At 38.1% G+C, this 15,303-nt stretch overlaps 1 protein-coding gene and 1 long non-coding RNA gene across 9 annotated transcripts in view; one reads left to right on the forward strand and one right to left on the reverse strand.

Annotated features, from left to right (window-relative positions):
* ECT2L (epithelial cell transforming 2 like) overlaps positions 1–15,303 on the reverse strand; it is a 77,345-nt gene that overhangs the window by 24,823 nt on the left and 37,219 nt on the right. For 6 of the 7 annotated variants that reach the window (XR_011485599.1, XM_070461407.1, XM_070461412.1 and 3 more), the window contains 8 exons: positions 14,698–14,950; positions 13,734–13,902; positions 12,764–12,902; positions 10,820–10,988; positions 10,039–10,167; positions 4,316–4,408; positions 2,550–2,732; positions 1,019–1,122 (listed from right to left, as the gene is read on the reverse strand). Coding sequence is in view for 6 of the 7 variants with exons in the window: in XM_070461407.1 (XP_070317508.1) it covers positions 1,019–1,122; positions 2,550–2,732; positions 4,316–4,408; positions 10,039–10,167; positions 10,820–10,988; positions 12,764–12,902; positions 13,734–13,902; positions 14,698–14,950 (1,239 nt within the window). In the remaining variant the exon portion in view is untranslated. The remainder of the gene's footprint in view (positions 1–1,018; positions 1,123–2,549; positions 2,733–4,315; positions 4,409–10,038; positions 10,168–10,819; positions 10,989–12,763; positions 12,903–13,733; positions 13,903–14,697; positions 14,951–15,303) is intronic. The other variant, XM_070461409.1, reaches the window with a different exon arrangement.
* LOC110137320 (uncharacterized) overlaps positions 1–15,303 on the forward strand; it is a 95,765-nt gene that overhangs the window by 9,592 nt on the left and 70,870 nt on the right. The window lies entirely within an intron of this gene.

Consider the following 15,303-nt stretch of genomic DNA (forward strand, 5'->3'; position numbering starts at 1 on the left):
CCCAGGCCCGCTGCATTGGGTGTGCAGAGTCTTAGCCACTGGACCACTAGGGAAGTTCCTCCCATATACTTTAAATCATCTCTCAATTACTTATAGTACCTAGTACAGTATAAACACTATGTAAATAGTTGCCAATGCATGGCTAAATTCAAGTTTCACCTTTTGAAACTTTTGGAATTAAAAAAAAATATGTATTTAATTGGTTATATCAGGTCTTAGTTACAGCATGTGGGTTCTAGTTTCATGACCAGGGAATGAATTTAGGTCCCCTGAATTGACAGCACAGGAGTCTTAGCCACTAGGTGAGTCCCTGAAATTTTTTTAAATGAATATTTTCAACATGTGTTTGGGTGAATCTGAGGGTGCAGAACCCATGGTTGCAGAACCCAAGGATATATAGAGTTGACTGTATTTTATTTTCCTAGAGCCTTTCTATGATATTAGGGCAGAGTATGTTTTTACACTGCCTCCCCTCACTGTGTCCTGGTATGTGGACTGACTTTTCTGGAAGAGCATTCAAGATTTGCTTCTGATTTTTTTCAGGCTTTCCCCAAGCTTATCCCCAACCAAATTACTGCCTTGCTTGTTTCTGTTCTGTTGTTTTCTCTTTTCTTTCCTCTCTCATCTAGCCTTCCTTGCTTTTCATCTGTTCTAGCTGGTTTCACACTTTCTCAGTTTTTCTGCCATACTATTAATTGTTTTAACTGTTGAATAATGTTTATGTGAAATATAAGCCACTAAACATGTTTTTTTTTTTTAAAGGAGTCACTTCTGACCGAAATTAATCACAAGATATATCAGTGTACCATATGATTAATAGCAAATAACTGAGAAGATTTTCCTATATGTCTATTTTGGTGCAATAATACATCTTGGGTTCAGACTCTTTCAGTGGCTGTTTTCGTAAATTGATGCTGTTTCTCTGAGGAATTGTGTCCTAAAGGATAAAGTGGTAAATTCACACTAAAATTTAAGTTTTGGGGGTTTTGTAGCTTATTTTATTCAAAGTAACACTTACAGAATTTTCTTTTGAAAGCTCTATCAATCCATCTGCCAGAGCTTGTACGATTTCTTGGTTATTCAGAATGTTAGCCACACTCATGGTGTCAAATACAAATTGCCCTGTAAATATAAGTCCATATGCTTTGTAATTAATTTAAGAGATGTGATCAAGAAGAAAACCCAGTCCTTACAGTTGCTTGTTAGTGTATTAAAATGCAGACTAAGAATAAAAATTCCATTATGCCATGAAGATTATCTATCAAGGTAAAATAGAAAATGAGCAAAAGCATCTAAATATGTAGCATATAAAAAGTACCCACCCTGACAAAGTTGATATTGAATGAAATATATAAATTGGACAGGTAAAGAACATGTAAAAATAAACCTTATAAAGTTTAGATTCTCAATTCTACCAAAAGCTCTTCCATATTCTGCATTATCTTTGTGCTCAATTCCATAAATATTTTAAGTCCATAGAGAATAACATACAAACATACATACACATTTTAAAAATATTTTGAGCAACTTGCATTGATTTGAAAAGCAACCTTTTTCCATTTGATTTTCATGCCTTATGACATACATGATCAGAAAACACATCTACTTTTAATCTTTTCATTTATCTCTCTAGTCGTTAATACCTGTGAAAGAACCAGGAGAAATAATTTCTCCTTTTTTTAGCCTCATAACAATTTTTAAATATTAGCTGAACACCTACTAAATGTGGTAGAGTTAAAACCAAAAAGACAAATCCTTGCTTCATGCAAAGAGATATGGGCATACGTTGACAGATAAAATACCTGCATGCATATTTGTATGTTGCAGCTCTTGTGTAGACAGAGCAAGGCAGAGGAAGGGAAGAGAGAAGTAAGACAGATGTATAATGACTTGACTGGTACAGTGCTTCAGTGTGAAGAGTTAGGAAGGAAAATGAGTTGGCAGTTAAAGATGCAGGAAAAACCTACTTAAATACATTTTTTAAAAAGTACTTGATTTTGAAGAACTGACAGGTTTAGATGAAGATCTAAAGTTGAAACAGGACATTGTTTCCAAAAGTGTTTATTGTGATAATTGGATCATGAGTAACAAGTATAAATGTGAAAACAAATAATGTCCAATAGGCCTCCCATGAAGCCCATCACCAAGTTAAATATTTTAGAAATAAAATACATAGAATTCAATTATAGAACAGTTTAAGTAATGGGTGCTGTGGTCTAAGAGATGCTTAATTGGGATGCTGGTGCTTAACTTTGAGAGCAAATTGTAGAGGGAAAAGGACAGAGCTCTCTGGCTTAGCAAAGTGAATTTTGCCAAGGTAAACAATTGACTAACAGAATAAGATGGTAACATTTGAAACCAGGAACTAGCTTCAGTATTTTAAAGATGAATATATTTGTTCTTACTGGATATTCATGATATCTGAAAGAAGCTATGAAAAACAAAGACAATAAACAGTTTTTTACTTCTGCATTCCTACATTTGTATTCACTCTGGATATGTGACAAGCTTCATAATTAACCAGCAACAGAAGTAGCAACAGTTCTTACCTATCATCCTGCCACTGATGTTCTTCTGCAACTCCTTGAAGAGAGGACTTAATTGTTTCCTTACCGATTTCAAGGTGTCTTCCAGGAAGTCCGTGAAGCTGGACCATGTCTGCAGCTTTGGTTCGCTGAAGTAGATGGAAGGGGGTGCCGTTTCCCACTGTCGTCCCAGCCAGTCACTAAGAACTGACATTATTTTCCCCATTTAGTATCACAGACTTAAGCTCAAATGAAAGAGTTCTTCTTGTTTACAGTATGGGGAAAAAAACCCTTAATTGAATTTATATCAGACTTATTACCCTTTCTCATTAGAAAACTAAGATAAACACCCATAGTCTGCTTTCAAAGATAAAATTAGAAACTCAAAAAGGACAAAATGAATAATTTCAAATGTCTATCTACTCTTTGATAGATAAGTGTGACATGTTACACTGTATTTGAAGTAAAATTAATTAGCTGCTGGATTTTTGCATCAAAAGCAGAATAGACTTGCAAATAAGAACATACTATTTTATGTTCACATCTTAAAAAGTAAAAATACAGGGAAACCGCACTTTTCCTGGTTTCCCATCATGTCATCTGAAAGTCATCTCCATTGGAGCCAGCCCTGCATCTTATTTACATCATGTCCAGCTGCTCTTTCTCTACAGATATCTCTACATGTACTGAAATGGGTGCTTAAGGAAGTTTCTTTCCTTGAAAATCAGTGACTGAATTACACGGGGCCAAGGGAAATTTGATTTTCTGTCCTAAATAGTTTCATTCTTCTCTCCACATTTTTTGCTGATAAATGTGAAACTATTTGTAACAAGTTCTTCTAGAATGAGAAGAAGAGTGGGAAAAGGAGGAAGAAGAGAGAGGAGGAGAAAAAGATGAAAATCCATTTTATAACTGCACTGCTATCTGCACTACACTGCTGTTTACACCCTGCTATCTCTGCGAGGCTGATTTCCTCCCTTCATGGGGCCAAATATGCTCTCATTGGGTGCTGCTGCTATGTAAACTAAAAGTAACAAGCAACTTCAGCTACAAAACTGTATTAGGTCAGCGAGCTTTTTGTTGTATCATCATGAATCTTCTCCCTTACAAGTCTCCCAATGATGCCAGCTTTCCTGTCTTGAAAGGCACTTAGCATCCAGGATTAGAGAAGTAATGCTTTATATAGTTTTACATCACTCCCATCCCTGTTTGATAGGAAGTGAGAGAGTTTTAAAGGGGAAAATGATTAACATTATCATAGCAAAGCAATTTGACTCTTGTTAGTCAGCCAGTGTTACATTTTGATCCAATAGTTGCAGCTTTAGTATCTAAATGAAATTTTGCTTTCAAGTGTAATTTCTCTTTGTTCTTCCTCTCCCTTAAGGCTACTGCAGTGAAACTTGAGCCAGCCCCTTCACTAGCTCCTTATAGCTCCAATTCATTTTTCCAAATGAAAGCACATTGATAATGTTTTACGAAGAAAATTGTTCTCTGTACTTATCATTTCTCTAGATCAGCTACATCTTTGTTTAACTGTTAAAGCTATATTTTCAACAGTTTTTGCAAATGATGGTTTGAAGCAGATATTTGTAATAATAATTCCTTTCTAAGCAAATGATTGAGTGATGAGAAATGAACTAGTTGGGGAGTGACAGCACTCCTTCAGAGTAGGAAGGAAAGGCAGTAATTGACATTGCCAGAACCAGTATTACGAGCTGTGTTTTGTCCTTGGTGATCCTGGAGTTGGTGGGTATCATTGGACACGGTGGTCAGCACCCATACACACTTACCATGTTGGTAAGAGCCAGTGGCAATCCCAGTGGGAGCAGTAAATAACGTGCCAGTCAGTTGAGACAGCTGAGAAAGAACTTCTATTCCTGCCTCTGCACAGTCAAAAATACTTTCATTAGTTCACTCACAGGTTTGCCATAAGAGTTAAATTTAATGAGCTGGCCAAGAAAGGTCACTTGTAGGTCTTGTCTTCAACTCAAATCCCTCATGAGATAGTCCATCAATGCTTTACAATTCATCCCTCAACACTGAAGTCCAGGCACTTCATTCAGGACTGATGACAGGGTGGAGAAAGAGGGATGCAGTTTGACCTGGTGCTTATTTTCAAATTTGGAATTAGGCCAAAGACAGAAAAGTCTACACAGGTTTTCTAAAATAGTCTGACTCAAAGTCTCACTGCAAGAGGATAGTTTTAAAACTGTTAAACACACAGCGGAATACAATGATCAAATTTTAGTGTTAATTTTATCCCTTCTTCCGTGACATAGCATATAGATCAAACTACTTCAAATGAAACTATAGGGTAATGTATTTTAATTCTTTGTGGTCCAGGAGTAAAGGATTACTCCAAGTTGTTTCAGTTGCTCTCAGCAAGATGGTTGTGGCTGAGAGATTGGGATGTCTGTCACTTATTTGTATCTAATGTTTCCAATGACAAATAGATCAGTTAAATTACAGCAAGTTCATAAGAGTACCTACACATTCATAGTCAATTGATTTCAACTAAGATGCAAATAAAATCCACTGGGAAAAGGATGGTCTTTACAAGGAATGGTACTGAAATAATTTGATAGCCACGTGTTTAAAAAAAAAAAGAACTTCATACCTTGCATTCTATTTTTTAAAAAAGCATAAATCAAATGGATCACAAACCCAAATGTCAAACTTAAAACTATAAATAATTTTGGAGAAATCATAGAAGTGATCTTTGGTTAGGTAGAGTTTTTCGATATGACATCAAAAGCATAATCTATAAAACATAAAGATTGATAAATTAGACTTTGTCAAAATTAAGAATTTCTTGTCTTCAAAAGAAACTATTCAGAGAAGGAAAAGATAAGTCATAGAGTGGAAAAAATATTTGCAACAGAAAAATCTGTTTATTTCCCAGAATACACAAAGATACCTCAGTAAAAAGCCAAAAACCCTAATTTTTAAAATGAACAAAAGATTTGAACGGACACTTCACCAAGGAGGACAAATGGCAAATAAACACATGGAAAGAAGCTTAGATTCACTGATCATTAGAGAAAATGCAAATTAAAACCATGAAGAGATATCAGGACACACTTTAATGGCTCAAATTAAGAAAACTGACCTTACCAAGTGTCAGAGTGTTGGGTAGCTGGAGTGGAAATCTAAAATGGCATAACCACTTTGGAAACAGTTTGGCTGTTTTTTTTTTTTTTTAAGTTAAACATACACCTATCATATAAACCAGTGATTCCACTCCTAGTCATTTATTTACCCAAGAGAAATGAAAGCACATGTTCACAGCATGTAAAAGCCTTAATCTGGAAAGAACTCAAATATCTATCAACAGGTGAATGGATAAACAAATTGTGGTATAACTATACAATATAATCATTCCCAGTAGTAAAAAGGAATGAACCATTGATACCAGCATGACATGGATGAATCTAAAATATCTGGAGTGAGGGAAGCCGGACCAAAAAAATGCACTGTATGATTCCATTTACAGAAAATTCTATAAAATGCAAACTAATATATTGTGAGATCAGTGGCTGCCTCTGGTTAGAGTGGAGAAGCAAAGTGAGAAATTGCAAGGTGGCAGGAGGAAACTTTTGGGGATGATGAATGTGTTCATTATCTTGACTGTTTTATGGTTTCACATGGTGTGTAGACATATGTCAAAATTTATCAAATTACACACTTTAAATACTTCGTGTCAACTATACCTTAATAAAAGTGCTTACAATTTGTAATACCAAAAAAAAAAAAAAGATGAGTTTTAGGTTTCTGGCTTCTTAGTAACTGGTGAATAATGCAATCTTAAGTGAGGAATCCTGGGAAAGGGGTGGGTTTGTGATGCAAGGCAATCAAGAATCTGTTTCAGGTGTGTGCACTTTGAGATGCCTATTAGCTATGCAAACTGAACACCCACATGAAGATGTCAAGTAAAAGCTAGATATGAGTTTACAGCTGAGAGATTTCAGAGATGGAGACATAAATTTGGGAGTCTTCAGTATCCAGATTGAACGTAGAGTCATAGGAATAAATGAGACTCCCTAAGGGAAGAGTGTATAGTCAGGGAAGATAAGTGAGTTTGGGATCGAGCCCAGGACACATTTAAGGGCCTCACCAAAGAGAAGGAGCCAGCAAAGGAGACTGAGGGAAACAGACTGCTGAGGTAGGAGGAAAACAAGGAGTGGGTGGTATTAGGGAAACGAAGGGAAGAAGGAGAGTTTTGAGAAGTATTCATCCAGCTCAAACACCACTGAGAGGTCAGGGCAAGGTGCGGATGGAGAAGGGACTGCTGGATTTGCGCACATGGGAGTTGTTTATAGTCTTCCAAAAGTGGCTTTGGTAGACTGAGACCACTTGGAGGAGCTTGGGAGGCGGGCAAGTGAGAGGTGAGGAAGGTAGAAGCAGTCAGCTAGATCAGGGATCCCCAACCTCCCGGCTGTGGACTGGTACCATCTGTCAGATCAGTGAAAGCATTAGATTAGAAACAAAGTGCATAATAAATGTAATGTGCTCGAATCATCCCAAACCCCCATTTCTGGTCCATGGAAAAACTGTTTTCCCCAAAATCGGTCCCTGCTGCTGAAAAGGTTGGGGACCTCTGAGCTATACCAATAGTTCTCCAAGTGTGGCTCTGGGATCAGCAGCATCAGCATCGCCAAATTCTCAGCTCCCATGCCAGACCTGAATCTGAAACACTAGGGTGGGATCCAGCAATGTGGATTGTGACAAGTCCTCTAGGTGACTCTAGGTCTTGTATTTGACTCTGAGTCAAATACACGTCAACAACTTGAGAACCATTGGTATAGTCAACTCATGTGAGAGAAAGTTTATGGTCTCTTTTTCGGGGGGGAGGGAGAGTGGAGGAGCTACTACAGGTGTTCCTGCTCTGATAGGATTAACCCAATAGGATTGAGGCTCTGGGAGCGGATTTGAGCATAGGAGTGATGTCTTGAGAAGGTGAAAGGCGGTGCAGTCCAGCGTCCAAGTGGAGCAGCTGATGTTTGATTCAAGCAGGGGTGCCTCTTTCACCATAACAGAAGGGAAGATGGGGTGAACGTAAGAGGTGGGGTAGATGGCGGTTTCTGTGGCGGGAGGTATATTAGGGGGTTTCCTTAGGGAAGTAAATGGTGAAATCCACAAGTGAGAGAGAGGGTTATTGAAAGACTGACTAAAGAGGAGAAGGGATGACATAGTCATTAAAGAGTGGGAAAATGAATTTACCAAGGAAATGTGGTAGGATTGCTTGTCAGAGCTCCAATCCCATTTGGTATTTATGGCATTAAAGTTGATCAGTAAGAACAGTTGTATTACTCTTTCCAACAGTCTTCAGCTGCTTCAGTACTGGCAGGCATAGATTATGCAGAAGATTGTGTTCTAATAGGCATTGCTGCTGCTGCTGCTAAGTCACTTCAGTCATGTCCGACTCTGTGCAACCCCATAGATGGCAGCCCACCAGGCTCCCCGGTCCCTGGGATTCTCCAGGCAAGAACACTCGAGTGGGTTGCCATTTCCTTCTCCAGTGCATGAAAGTGAAAAGTGAAGTCACTCAGTCATATCCGACTCTTTGCAACGCCACGGACTGCAGCCTACCAGGTCCCTCTGTCCATGGGATTTTCCAGGCAAGAGCACTGGAGTGGGTTGCCATTTTCTTCTCCAGCCGGCATTGGGATTTAGCCAAATAAACTGGGGTTTGGCCAGCAGAAAAGAAGTTAAGGTTCTTTGCAAGAGAGATGATAATGACAAACCAGTAAATCTGGGTTTAATGAGGAAGGAACCAAGTTTGAAGGCATGGTGATGGAGAGTGAGTAAGTGGGAGTATGTGGATTGGAGATCCTCAGGCAAAGAACCAATAGAGTGGGAATATTTGAGGACACGATTTGGAAGTGGTACTCAGAGACAAATGCTTAAGATCAAGATTTCAGAGGTGGTATAGCTATAGGACTGACAGGCTCCAGAGTGATTCCTAAAGTGGTGGAAGATTTTTGACTGAGAAGCCAGGGCCTTCTGACTGAACCAGGGTCTTGATGGTTCACCTAGGAGAAATTATATTTGATGAGACGTTCAGGGATGACCTGGGGGCCCAGAATGGCAATGGGAAATCTGTTGTTTGAGTACCATTAAGTTTCACTTGAGACCATTTTTGTGTCACTAAATCTACTGTTCTTTTCCCCTTTTGCCCATATTCTCTTGGCCTTTCAATACGATACTTTTTAACATCCTTTCCCCCCTCCACTCCCATTAAAAATTTTGTTTTGCTCTCATTTTAAAAGTAATACTAGTTCACTACAGAAAATAGAGACCAAAAAAAGATCAAAGAAAAAGGAAAATATATAAGAAAGGAAAACTCACTAATATTATCCAACTATTGTCAGCATGATGATATATATGCTTCCAAACCCTTCTTATACACACACCCCACCACCACCCTCCCTGTCACATACACAGATTTTAAACATTGGGGTCACACCTTCCACATTCTTTGTAACTTACCCTTTTCAAACTGATTTTAAAAGAAAATTTGAAATAACAGATCTAGAGATAGACAGTTAATAGCTATATTTCCTCCTAGAGTTGTCTATCCCTATTTTCTACATAATTGAGATTATATATTTGTAGTAATTGTAAAAACTATCTTTTTACAATAATTTGTACTTCATTTTCTTTTAAACTCTTTGCTATACTTCCTTTGCCTAGAGGAATCCTGCCAGAGTCCTGCTTTGTATCAATTGAATAGTCCAATGAAATCTAAGGATTAAGAACTAAATTTAAGTTCCCTAAGGAGTAGGTAGCAAGAAACAGTTTGAGAAACTTTAATTCCACACTTCCTTTCCCATGTTCTGCTTAGCTAAAAAACAACAACAAAGAAATAAACAAAAAACATAGCCCATGAATTCAAGAAAGCAGAGCTTTTATGTTAAATATGGCTGATACTAGACAGGCACTTAAAATGATAAGTTACCGCACTCATCTTTACAAGGCACTTCACCATTTTTTGATACTTCAACATTTGAGTATTTTATATGTATTTTGATATTCACAGGTCCAATAAGGTAAGATATTATTATCCTAACTTTCATATGAGGAAACAGAGGTCCACAAACTAGCCTAAGACCACACAGCTCAAGTCACATGAGTGGAATTGAAGTCCAGGTCCCTGGTCACCAGGTTCATGCCCACTTCTTCCAGATTCTGAACCCAACAGGGAAGGTTCCTCATACAGGCTGCTCATGGTCCCAGTGCTGGTCTGGCATTTTCACCTGCACTGTGGAGGCTGATTTTACTGTGTTTTCCAGAAGAAACAAATAATTTTTCTGGTTGGCTCTTACCACTAATGACTATTTCTTTAGGGACAGGTTACTCTGACCACTAACCTTGATGTCCTTTCCCCCTAAATATCTGAGTATGTGAAGTATAAGGGAAAAAAATAAAAAATAAACGTAACTTAGTTATTTGAATTGAGGACATTTTATAAATCATCACAAAGTAGGTATGACCACTACCTCTCAAAACTGACCTGATGCTCCAAGTGGTACAAAGAGGTCCACGTGACCCCCTTCTTCTTCAGGGGCCACATAGCTTCCTAATTTTTCCCAGAAGTCTCTCACTTCAGGCATCAATAAATTTTTAATACCAATTTTATAGCCTGAGGGAGAGGAAATCAAAATGTCACATTACTTTAGCAGAAGCTAACAGCAGTTTGTGTTGTGAAACTATAGAGGTTCAAAAAGCCAACATCTGCTTGTAAGGCCAAGATCTGCAGGGCATCTCTGCTTCAGTGATGGCCCCATGTTAGGACCATAGAAGGAGCCACTGGACTCCAACAAGACAACACTCTCCTCCTGTCCTGGATTTATTAGACACGGAGTGCTTAGGTTAAGGACATTGTGTCTCCACTTCCGTGGGCAGCAGTGTTAATTACCAGGCTCACGGCATGGTTGGTCAATGGCCAGTCAAGTCCTGGGACTTTGCAACCAAGTTCCAAAGTGGAAATGTTTCCCATGATTGCCAATCAATCAATATGTCCTCAAGAGCAGAAGTAAGGCTCCCAGGCATGGGAAACTTCACTGTACCTTTCACCTCCTGGGAATTGAATGTGATGATTCAGCTAGTCTGCATGGGTCTGCACCGATTTCTAAAGGAGTCCTGGAGACTGCCTTCCTGAGCCCCAGTAAAGAAAGAAAAGAGTAAGAAGGAACTCCTCCTGCCTGATTGCTTTGAGATAGGATAGCAACCTCCTTAAATTGTGGACAAACACTACCTCAGTGCAAGTTTTTCTTCCCAATCCCCAGTCTTACCTTGGAGTAAGTTGATTTCTCTGCTATCTCCGTCACTGAATATTCCCACACTCTGTGCCATCTGCCCATCCAGAGCTTTTTCTATGAGATAAAGTAGGGTCTCCAAGTTTAGGCCACTGTGTTCATATACCACAGAAATGATACCTGCTCTAACACTGTTCACCACCATCTAGAAAACAAAACCAGACCAGTAGGAACCAAAGCCTGTTACTTTAGAATGTGTTACTCACTCAGTCATGTCCGACTTTGAGGCTCCATGGACTGTAGCCCACAAGGCTTCTCTGTCCATGGAATTCTCCAGGTAAGAATACTGGAGTGGGTTGCCATTTCCTTCTCCAGGGGATCTTCCCGACCCAGGGACTGAACCCAGGTTTCCTGTACTATAGGCAGATTCTTTACCATCTGAGCCACCAGGGAAGCCTGTTACTTTAGAATACTTTTTAGTAAATTAAAAACAGTGACTATGTAATCTATGATTTTTGAAGACTATTGTTTTTCTTCCGAAATTATAGGAGGAAGATAAGTTTTCCCCACCACTAGTTTCTCTCTTAAATTATTTTGTTTTTTTTTCTAACAGGGGAAATTTGCATTTGTAACTCCACCATCCACCACTCAAAGAAACACTAATGAATTATTTTCTTCCAGTTTTTTATCTTTGTACATACCCATGCACAGTGACATATACACTAAAGTAATAAAAGTATGTAATTTTGTAAGGGACTTCTTAAATAGATTTTGTTTTCCTCTTAATTATAAATTTTTGAATGATCAATATTGGTAAATATTTATTTCATAGTAAATAAATGCTAAAACCACTGTTCTTTGAATTCAACAACCAAATAAACTTTTCACTTTGATAAAGTTAATTCCTTAGCAGCAGTCAGGTTGTAAAGTCATTGAAGGCATTGATTTTTCCCAAAACCTCATGCCACTTTCTGGAGATCACAATTCAACTGAATAGAGAACTACCACATGGTTTCATGGTTTTTACCTAGACCTCCATCACATTCATAGTCAAATGAGTAAGTCTGGCATAGTCTTACATAAAGAAGACAAACAGGATCATGGATTTATTCAATTCCACTTTATTCACTCTTACTCTGTCATCACTCATCCTCTGTGCCCAGCATGAGGTATTTTTAAACATTAGAGAAACCATCTATGGCCCACATGGAGATCAAACTCTGATCTTGCTTTCATACGGATCCATTAAGCTAGCCAGTTGTAAATGATCAAAGTCAATTCCTAGATGTTCAACAGTGATTTCATACCTTGAAAGCAACCATTTTCTTACAAATAGAATTTTTTGCAAGAACTAAGTAAGCCAATAAATACATTCTACTAATGCCATCCTTTATGTATGCCTATGTGTGTATCAATGCATGTGTATGTACATATACATGCATACATGCATACTCACATGTATACATGCTTCCTATGTCTTCTTTCCTTTTTCTTATTCACATTAAAATTTAAAATATATAACTTCATTATAGAAAGAGCATATTTTCATTTAAAGTCACCTTCAGTAAGTAGATCACAAAGTAGATTTCTGACAGTTTTCTTTTTAGAAGTGCTAGTTACAAGATATTATTAAATTCCTCAGTCATTCCAAAGATATTTTAAAATAATTTGTATAACTTTGCTCTTTTGTGGATTAGGGGCAAAAAATTGAGTTCAACAAAAATTTATTGGACCCCTAAAAGCAAGGCAGTTAGGCCTTTAATATAAAAAAAAATAATTTTGATTTATGGTTATTTTTATTGCTTCTGATTTTTAAAACTGTTCGGGTCTGTACATTTCCACTTAGATCAGACAGCTTTCCTTTTAGGAGATGAATCATTTTCATACACATGGTGACCAAAAGATTGCCATACGTCTATTCTAGGGAAGATTAAAAAAAAACCCAATTCAGAGAAGTGCTGGCCTCCTAACACACTGTACCTCATATGCAGGAATCCGAGATGATATTAATATGAAGTGTGGCTGGAGAGCGTTTGAAGAACTGCTGTCATTTTTATAAACTCCACGCCAATTCTTCTTTGATAATAAAGGGTAGGAATGGCATCCAGAAATGTTGCTTCTATGAGGAAAAGAGCGGGGGAAAGTGAAGTTTTTATTTTCTCTAGTTTGATAAGTGAGCACCATTGTGTCCTCTGGGCATCAGTTCTCTGTACAAGGCAAGCAGCTTCAGGACCTTGGTGTCTCCCTGTGGTTTTCACAGATGTCAGCAAAGGGGACTCCTGGGTGAGTGGGGCCAAAACTGCCCACTGGGTGTCTCCTCCTGTCTTCATGGGATGCTAGAATGTGTTCTTGGGACTTACTTTTGTAGGGCACTTAAAACCAATGTCCTGACATACTAAAGGGTTCAAAATAACATTCAAAAAGGAAGCAGCCAAGATATTTTAAATTTCCCTAATCACCTGGGCCTCATGGTTTTTTCAAATAATGTCCATTATTTCTACAGTCGCCTCATCCCCACCACCATTAGGATGGATATACTTACTCCATTTAAAAAAAAAATTCTAGTATGGCAGAAACCACTACAATATTGTAATTAGCCTCCAACTAATAAAAATAAATGGAAAAAAATTCTGGAAAAAATGTTATTTTTGCTCAATAACTTTATACAGAAAAACTGCTACATCCATAATATAGCTTCTTTGCAGAGTTAAGAATATTTGAAATGTAAATTTTGAATGTTACATATTTACTTCAGAAAGCATGTTCAAGACCACTGTCATTGAAGATTAAGGAACTATTTCTATTGCTATTTTATAGGATAAGAGTGATTTAATTATACAAGACCAAAAAAAATTATACAAGATCACTGCATGTTAGCTAAATTATTCTAGAATGAGTTCTTGGTATCATGGGAAGGTGCTGAACCTTCAACAGATGAAGGCTTGCTTACCGCTTGGGCAAAGATTCTAAAGATGACAAAACAAGCTGTTTCTCCAAAGTTTCATGTAATCTCACTCGATCCCTCACAGTCTGGGAGAGACGTGGCTGGCATTTGGATTTGAACAATCTCGAGCAGTATGTTCCACTCACCCAAGGGGGTCGAACTTTGAACAACTCCTCTGAAAAACAAACAGCAGCAGGCTTGGCTGTTTACTTCAAGCTTCTCCCAGCCAAGTCTACACAGATAAAGCCATCAAAATTGAAGCTGTACCAGGGCAGTATTCCAGATGGCAGTAATTACAGCCACTTTACAGACTCTCTTTGGTTCTCTTATCCTCTCTGCTCTGTAGCTGCAAGTTACCAGTCACTTCAGGTCAAGAAACAAAGCTCAGAGAATAAGCAACTCTTTTCTCATAGAAACCAAGTTCATCAATTTGTAGGCTTCACATCATTTTTGCCTCTCTTCTTCGCCTCAAGTAAATTTCGCATTTGTTACAGTCTCACAGAGGGTGAGTCAGTGAGAAAGCAAGATGGGAGAACTCAGATCAGGTTTGCTAATTACACACCGTGCAGATCAGAGGGCTGAGCTGAGAGCATGTCTCATCCCGGCTCCCTTTGCACCTTAAAAAAAAGACATTCTTCTTGCTTCCATTTCCATTTTCCCTATGTTGTCACCAATACTAATTCTTCTGAATTATCCTGAATGTGTTTGCTTTTGCCTGTGTTTGTGCTGCTCTCGCCTTACCTTTAGTCTCACGGAGGCACTGGCATTTAACCTTACATATTTCGTTGGAAATCTTTTTGTTTTTAGTTAATTGTAAAGAACAAAGAGCTTTCCCTGACATACTTTAAAGAATGCCACCTAAAGGCTATTTCATGAAGACGGTGCTATCCTCTTCCGTGGGAATTTGTATGTAAATCCATTGGTTTCTACAATACTTGGCTAAGACATAAAGTTGTAAAATACCACTCACGCTTCTGTAGTGCAATTTTCTCCCAAACTATTTTCCTTAGGCACTTTTCTCTTTGCCTCTCCTGTAGCTCTTCATCTTCTGTTTTGGGTTCATTCAGAGTCCCATAAACAGCAGCAGCTTCCCTAGGGGTTAGCCAATCTAAGTTGGACACACAAGCAATGTAATGGTGTTTCCAAGCACCATACTCATTATCTGTTGGCGTATAGGGCAGAAACCATCCAAACTTAATGCATTTGGGCATCCATAAACAATCCTTCAGAAAAAGAAATGAGAAAGATGAGTTGCAAGGACCGTTTCCTAGTAATAATCTTTTTAGGCACATAGATAATTTTTTCTTATTACATTGAGATTTTTAATGCAGTTGACTTGCCATCTAAACTTGATTCTGAGAAATAAGATGCATACCTTACTCCATAGGAAAAATATTATTTTATGAACATGTATATTTTATATGAATATATGTACTAGTCATCTTTGTATACTTATTCAATGCTCCCATAGCTCCCGTATGCACCAGATTCTGAGAATTCTGCTTCTAGCGATGGTATGGTTATTTGTTTAACACCGACTTTTGCACTGGGAACAACTTTGACCCACATAATACTG

The sequence above is a fragment of the Odocoileus virginianus genome, chromosome 34 (assembly GCF_023699985.2).
Source record: "Odocoileus virginianus isolate 20LAN1187 ecotype Illinois chromosome 34, Ovbor_1.2, whole genome shotgun sequence".
Taxonomy (NCBI): Eukaryota; Metazoa; Chordata; class Mammalia; order Artiodactyla; family Cervidae; genus Odocoileus; species Odocoileus virginianus.